The following is a 7,500-nucleotide window of genomic DNA, read 5'->3' on the forward strand; positions in this document are numbered from 1 at the left end:
CCAAAGCGCGAGGCAAAGCGCCACACTGACACGGCTCTGAGACCCGCTCTGACGCGCGAGTTGAAACGCTATTTTACCACTTCAGTTCACTTCACTTCCAACCAGACAGCTCCTCCATCACCCACTTGGAGGCTTTCTAAGCTCAGTGCACCAGAGCCCATTTCTCCTCTCATACATCTCTCTATAATGCCTGCCTCTCTCTCCCTCTCTTTATCTCCCTTTCTCTCTGTCTCTTTCCCCCTCTCTCTCTCTCTCTCCCTCACTCCCTCTCTCTCTGTCTCCCCCCTCTCTGTTTCCCCCCTCTGTCTCCTGTATCCCCCTCTCTCTCTCTCTCATTGTCTCCTGCCCTCTCTCTCTCTCTCTCTCTCTCTCTCCCTCACTCCCTCTCTCTCTGTCTCCCCCCTCTCTGTTTCCCCCCTCTGTCTCTGTCTCCCCCTCTCTCTCTCTCTCATTGTCTCCTGCCCTCTCTGTCTCCTCTCTCTCTCTCGCTCTCTCATTGTCTCCCGCCCTCTCTCCATCTCTCTATTCCTGTCTCTCCAGGTGAATCCCTCCTCCCACACCTTTGTTGATCCCCCATTCTTCACCTGTCTATTTCCCCACTTTCATTAACCTCTCTCTCTCTCTCTCTCTCTCTCTCTCTCTCTCTCTCTCTCTCTCTCTCTCCCTCTCTCTCTCTCTCTCTCTCTCTCTCTGTAAATGGGGGACATTTTTATGAACGATTTGTATTTAATCCTCAAGACAGTTCAGCTCAGACAGCTCAGCTGTGTGTGTGTGTGTGTGCGTGCGTGCGGGTGTGTGTGTGTGCGTGTGCATGCGTGCGTGCGTGTGTGTGTGTGTGTCTCTGTGTGTGTGTGTGTGTGAGTGAGTGGTGTGTAAGTGTGTCAGATCCAGCTGAAGCGTGAGTAGAATATTCCGGGCTGTCATCTGCTTCTGACACACACTACTGTTTGGCTGGACGGCACGGCTGGACCAGCTCTAGAAATGGGAATGTCCCTGAGTGATGAGTGGGCGGGGCTAGCCAGGGGAAAGGGCGGGGCTAGCCAGGGGAAGCCTCCAGCTCTCCTCCATCACGATCCAGCCACACACGCTTCTCTGACTTGTCCACCTGCTTTCCAAGACATCGAGGCCCGGGTCGGCCACGCTGTCCATGGTGACGCACAGGGGTACCGTGCACGTTAACATCCGACGCACAAGGTGCGCGACAAAAGCAGCCGAGTTTGACACCCTCGGACGTCGCCGGGTTGGCTGGAGCTCTGGCTAGCGTAGTGCATCGAGCGCCAGCTGTTAGCACCAGATGCTAGCGCTATAGCTACAGATCGCTAGCTGACAGGAGTCTGGAGACACCGGCAGGACGCGTTGTTGACAGCAAAACAGCATGTGGGACTGAGCTTTACTGCTGCTGGCTGTATAGCTGCTGCTGGCTCTGACTGGAGAATTCCCACCGTGCTGTCACCGCTAGCTACGTCAAGCTACCTAGAGTTACTAGGATGAGACAGGAAGTGGGGCGGTTTTGCCTTCAGAGTTAAAGCGTAGATTGTGTCACTTTTGGGAAAAATCTGAGAATAAGGCTGTCTTGGGCGGTGCAGAGCAACACACATGGTTAGAGAACTATTAGGATAAAAGTATTATGGTATAAAATATCGCACGCCGTCCAGCTATACAGGTTCCACCTAGTCTTGTTTAACTTTGTTTTGACACTTATATTTATTTGGGGTCTGTGTGTGCGTGTGCGTGTGTGTGTGTGTGTGTGTGTGTGTGTGGGTGTGCGCGTGTGTGTGCAGCTCACCAGTCTGCAGGACTTCTTCGGGGATGACGATGTGTTCATGGCGTGCGGGCCGGAGAAGTTCCGCTACGCTCAGGACGACTTCGTGCTCACACACAGCAGCAAGGCGCCCACCTTCGTCAACGGTGACACACACACACACACACACACACGCGCGCGCGCGCACACACACACACGCACCCACACACACCCACACGCACACACGCGCGCACGCACGCACCCACACACACACACACAAACACGCCCACACGCACACGCACACACACACACACACACACACACACACACACACACACCACACACACACACACACACACACACACACAGGCACGTACGCACACACACAAATAAAATCACAGTTCACCATCAAATAATATAAATCTCTCTCTATCTCAGAGTGCAAGGTGAAGTCGTCTCGCTCCACCACTCCCTTGAAAACTACAAGTCCCAAGATTCCTAGCCGCTGTGGCTCTGCCTCTAAGACCCCGCCCAAAACTCCACCCAGAACCAAGTCACCTGGCCCAGGTACCCGACAATATGAAATCGCCACATAAAAAGATAATACCTAAAAATATTACTGCAACACATTACAATGAGGGTGCGTTAATTACGACTTTGTTAATGTTTAATAAGCCCTTAATTAATAGCCTTGACCGTAAGCTTAATGTACCCTTATTGTAAAGTGTTGCCTATGTCATTTGTGAAAAGTCACTGTGCCTCTGTCTGATCACATGGGCGTGGAACCTGCAATCCGTCAGTCTCTGTCGCCGTTAGCAACCAGACTGATGTGACCACTGACCAATCACATTGCTCCCCTCTCCTATCTGTAGCCATTGAGGTGTCGGGATGCCAGTTAGCAGGGAAGTCGTCCAGGTCAAGCCCCTCCCCCACCAGCCCCGGGACACGGCGCAGCTTCAAGGTCAGACTGATGGACTGATTGAATGATTGATTGATTGGTTTGACCAATAGCTTAACACCTTGTTTCTATAAATATGGTTGGAGCCAACAGAAATCTCACACAACCTATCAGAAATTGCTTGCCAGCTAATCAGATATCCATTATGTAAGTCAAAACCTCTCATACTGTATCTGCCATATTCCCGATGGTAGGCTACTGCCCTTCTCTTTCCCTGTGCGTGCAGTAGAACTATAAAAAGTAGTAATATTCACCACGTTATTCATAATAACGTGAAATTATGAGACTTTGTCATTTACAAAGCAAAATACATCTTCAAGTACTTCCGGTATGTATTTGCTTAATAAATTACAATGTTTCATCATTGAACTTGATGCACGAGTCACAACATGTAGGCTACATGAGTACATGGGAGCACTATGGCGCTTTTGGAATGTGTATTTGGTGATTTAAGGGGGATCGGCTAGCTAGCCCGTACCGCAGGCTACCAGTCATTTGTGCTACAGTAAGCTAACTAGCAGCGTAGCTACTTTGCTACTGCACGCCCAGTCAGGAGTATGGGAATCTACTATCAGGAATATAGCAAATAGGCAAATCTCTTTTCTGCTACACTCCTTCCTCAACTGCTCTATCTCTCGCCCCCCCCTCTCTCTCTCTCGCTCTGTCTCTTTCTCACTGTCTCACTCCCCCCTCTCTCTCTCACTCCCCCCTCTCACTCTCTCTGTCTCTCTCTCTCTGTCTCTCTCTCACTGTCTCACTCCCCCCTCTCTCTGTCTCGCTCTCTCCCCTCCTCGCTCTCCCTCTCTCCCCTCCTCTCTCTCTCCCTCTCTGTCTGTCTGTCTCTCTCTCCCTCCCCCCTCTCTCTCTCTGCCTCCCCTCTCTCTCTCTGTCTCTCATCTCTCTCTCTCTGTCTGTATGTCTCTCTCTCTCTCTGGCTCTTTCTCTGTCTCTCTCTCTCTGTCTCCCGTCTTTCTCTCTGTGTCTCTCTCTCTCTCTCTCCCTCTCTGTCTCGCTCCCTCCCCGCTCTCTCTCTCTCTGTCTCACCCCTCCTCTCTCTCTCTGCCTCCCCTCTCTCTCTCTCTCTCTCTCTCTCCAGATGTCTCCTCATCGTGCTTCCTCCTCAGATGTAAATGGAGAGGCTGAGCAACCCGATGACACCACACCAGAAGGTGTGTGTGTGTGTGTGTGTGTGTGTGTGTGTGTGTGTGTGTGTGTGTGTGTGCGTGTGCGTGTGCGTGTGCGTCTGTGTGTGTGTGTGTGTGTGTTCATGTCTAAATGTGTGTGTCACAGACAGTCAGAAATGAACGAGGAAACATCAAAGGTCTGGATGGCTGCATGGTGGCTTTGAGGTTGATGGTTTAAACCTGAGTGCATTTTGAGAATCCACATCACCTGAAACCAAAAACCAAACCCTGAAGAGAGTCCCAGCATGTGTCACACTGCTTCTGCACTCATACTCCTCAGCTGTCTGACTGACAGACTTCACATCCAATCACCTCACTCCTGCAGTCAGGATGTTCAGATCCACCATGATTATTTCTAACCAGGCTGACTGCTGACACCTAGTGGTGAAAAGACTTTACTGCAGACCTCTGTCTGCAGTAAAGTCTGTCCGTCAGTAAAGATGCTGAACTAGTGTTTCCAAATAGAACTGAATGTGTAGCGACATGTGTGTTCTGTGTCCTCTCCTCTCAGTGAACGGTAACCGGTGTGTCTCCTCCTCCATCATCAACGACAAGTACAAAGTGGGTAAAGTGATCGGAGACGGGAACTTTGCCGTGGTGAAGGAGTGTGTGGAGAGGTACTACTGACCAAACAAACATACACAATTATGACAATGTTAAAAAAATGTATTGCACTGTGGTTCAATCCATTTTCATTTCAGTTCATGTCGAAGTTTTTTGTTCAAAATTCAAAAATCCGTAATAGGTGTTTTGCATCAATTTATTTAGTAAATTGTTGAGAAGGAATATTCCATCATGAAATCATGAATTGCCTTTGAAGTGTTGAATTCCACAATGCGATGCGTATGCGTTGGTGTGTGTTTACTGGTGTGTTTTGATTGGCAGGTCGACCGGTCAGGAGTTCGCTCTGAAGATCATCGACAAAGCTCGCTGCTGTGGGAAGGTAATGTGTCTCATTCACACTGAGTCTTAACAGATAATTTTTCACAAAGAAACTGAGCAAATCCAATGAGGCTGAGATACTGTATTGACAAGACACTCATCTGATTGATGGTTGAGCTGATAAAGCTTGCAAGCCACATCATGACTAACAGCCCTAATAAGCACTGGCTGACTGGCACGTTCAGAGCTGCTGCCACTGCTCGTCAAGGGAGACCAACATTGATAGGCTTTGCCCGTTCAATGCATCGTCCTCTCTGAGCGGTGACAATGATTAACACACTGTCAGACTGAAGCAATGGAGCCAAGTATCCGCACAAGCTACAATTTCTATGTAATAAATAACCCCACTGAAATGTCAACAGGCTTGTAATGCCTCCCAAGCAGTAATGTGATGCTCAGGATCAATGCTGCCGCATGGTGTCATCATAATAATTAGAATCATAACACTGCTTTTTGGTGTGTGTTCATTTCATTATGATGCCACTGTGCCAAACATTGCATGAATGCCTCTCAACTTGGAGTCGGTGTCTAGCTAGGTACAACAAATTGCCTCCTTTAAGGACATTAAAGTCTTCTACTACTTCTACTACTACTACTACTGCTACTACTAATACTACTAGATTAGTATTAGTTCATACTATTAGTATTACTACTACTAATACTAACAAATTGAGGCATGCGTATCCACGCGGAGCCCCGGTGTGACCCGGTCATGGTAGCACTAGCAAAGGTCTGAAGCTTATTATCCCATGAAGTCACAGATCAGAGAGTGGCTCTTGGCAACTGAACGCAGCACTGTGGAGCTGCTAAACTGGCTACTGCTACTTTTCCCACTTCCAAATCCCCGCATAAACACAGGGTTTCAATCAGCTAGCAAGCCAGTAGTAGCCAAGGTGGCAAGTATACCACTAGCAAGCAGCTAGTAGCCAAAGTGGCAAGTAGCAAGCAACTCGTAGCCAAAGTGGCAAGTATACCACTAGCAAGCAACTAGTAGCCAGAGTGGCAAGTATACCACTAGCAAGCAACTAGTAGCCAACGTGGCAAGTATACCACTAGCAAGCAGCTAGTAGCCAAAGTGGCAAGTATACCACTAGCAAGCAACTAGTAGCCAAAGTGGCAAGTATACCACTAGCAAGCAGCTAGCATGCAAGATACAAAACACAACACAAGACAACAAAAGAGCATTGAGAGCTGAAAACAGGGTTGTATCGACTCACGACATTGTAGTATTTTGGCACAGCTTAGCCTGTTTAAGTATTTTTCAGTGTGTCTGTAACAAATCGGCATAACAATCCGCTATTAAAGCAGCTACGAGCAACTTTTTCGATTGTTATTAAACAGTCTAAATTTAATATCAATGCATCACATCTTACCTCTAATAGTAGACGAGACCAACGCAGAGTAGTCTCGCTTGAAGCCCGAGTGAATCGGCCAGTGTTAGTCTGTCTGTGGCCAGGGAAGATCAGGAAGTGAAATGAAACGGTTTGCAGCAGCCACTTCAGCCATAACCACAAAATAACTTCCAAAAAACCTGTTAGAATATAACGAGAGATGTTCGCGAGAGTATGCATGGCGTTCACACTGTTTATGCTATGTTGCTAGGCAGCGCGAACGGGGTAGGCAGGCAGCTGCGTTTCACTTCCGGGTTTCACTTCCACGTTTATCCGGTCTGGCGGTAAGGAGAGAGAGAGAGAGAGCCCCCTGTTGACGCGAGTTTAGACAGACACAGACTTAATAATCATCTAAGGGAGCAATCTCCGATTCACACGGCTTTGGTCTCAGCTACTATTATAGGTAAGATGTGATGCATCAATATTGTAATTATACTGTTTAATAACAATCGAAAAAGTTGCTCGTAGCTGCTTTAAGCCATAGCAAAGTGTTTATCAGATCAGATCTTCATAACAGTAAATACCATAATAAATAAACCACACACCTTTGGCTAGGCAACTGTTGAAACAGGACTCTAAAGGAGTGTTGTACTGGCGTCCAGGTAACTTGTATAACTGGACAAACTGGTTTTGTTGACTTTCATGTGCTGTGTAAAATAACACAGATATGATCCACTGCAGAACACACAGAGCTCTGCCTCGAGCTCCCCAGCAGGCCAGCAGCTCAAAGAAAAAGCCCTTCCATTCAGCACTGATCTAAACGATGTGAACTATGTCACACAGTATTATGTTTCATATAGCATAATATACCTGTACACTCATGGGCCACTTTATTAGTTACACTGCTCGTTAACGCCAACAGATATTAGAAGGGCCTACAATAGAATATTCTTAGAACAGAATGGAATTCAGTCAGTCACCCCCGATTTAGTCTGGCTTGCCAGCCTCCCCTCCCTTCCATGAGAGGAGTCTGGCAGCACTGGTCTCCATTCTGGATTTGGGGGGGGTGGGGGGGTGGGGGGGTTCTGTTTGGTTTAACCAATCACACTCGAGCAATAGTTTGTCAAATTTTCAGAGTGTAGCAACGAGCTAGCGTGTAGGTTTCCGCCGTTAGCTTGCTAGCTAGTTAGCGTTGTTGTTTTCACTGAGGCGGCCGGGGACATTTACAGCGACACACAGGGAGGAGGGAGCGGAAGCCGCTCTGAGTGACATGGTCGGAGCCAATGACAGAGCTTGTAAGCGTGGAGCGGAAATCCGGCAGCGACTGAAATGGTCGCCTCCAAT

General features: G+C 48.2%; 1 protein-coding gene across 1 annotated transcript in view; it reads left to right on the forward strand.

Moving 5' to 3' along the window:
- The window catches only part of LOC310779901 (serine/threonine-protein kinase DCLK2-like), a gene marked incomplete at both ends in the record, with an annotated part of 50,526 nt that overhangs the window by 32,242 nt on the left and 10,784 nt on the right, over window positions 1–7,500 (forward strand). The window contains 6 exons of the mRNA XM_083640411.1: window positions 1,782–1,908; window positions 2,180–2,308; window positions 2,614–2,702; window positions 3,796–3,868; window positions 4,395–4,500; window positions 4,769–4,826. Coding sequence (XP_083496537.1) covers window positions 1,782–1,908; window positions 2,180–2,308; window positions 2,614–2,702; window positions 3,796–3,868; window positions 4,395–4,500; window positions 4,769–4,826 — 582 coding nt within the window. The remainder of the gene's footprint in view (window positions 1–1,781; window positions 1,909–2,179; window positions 2,309–2,613; window positions 2,703–3,795; window positions 3,869–4,394; window positions 4,501–4,768; window positions 4,827–7,500) is intronic.

This window comes from Poromitra crassiceps (assembly GCF_964638095.1).
Source record: "Poromitra crassiceps genome assembly, chromosome: 7".
In the NCBI taxonomy this organism is placed as follows: domain Eukaryota; kingdom Metazoa; phylum Chordata; class Actinopteri; order Beryciformes; family Melamphaidae; genus Poromitra; species Poromitra crassiceps.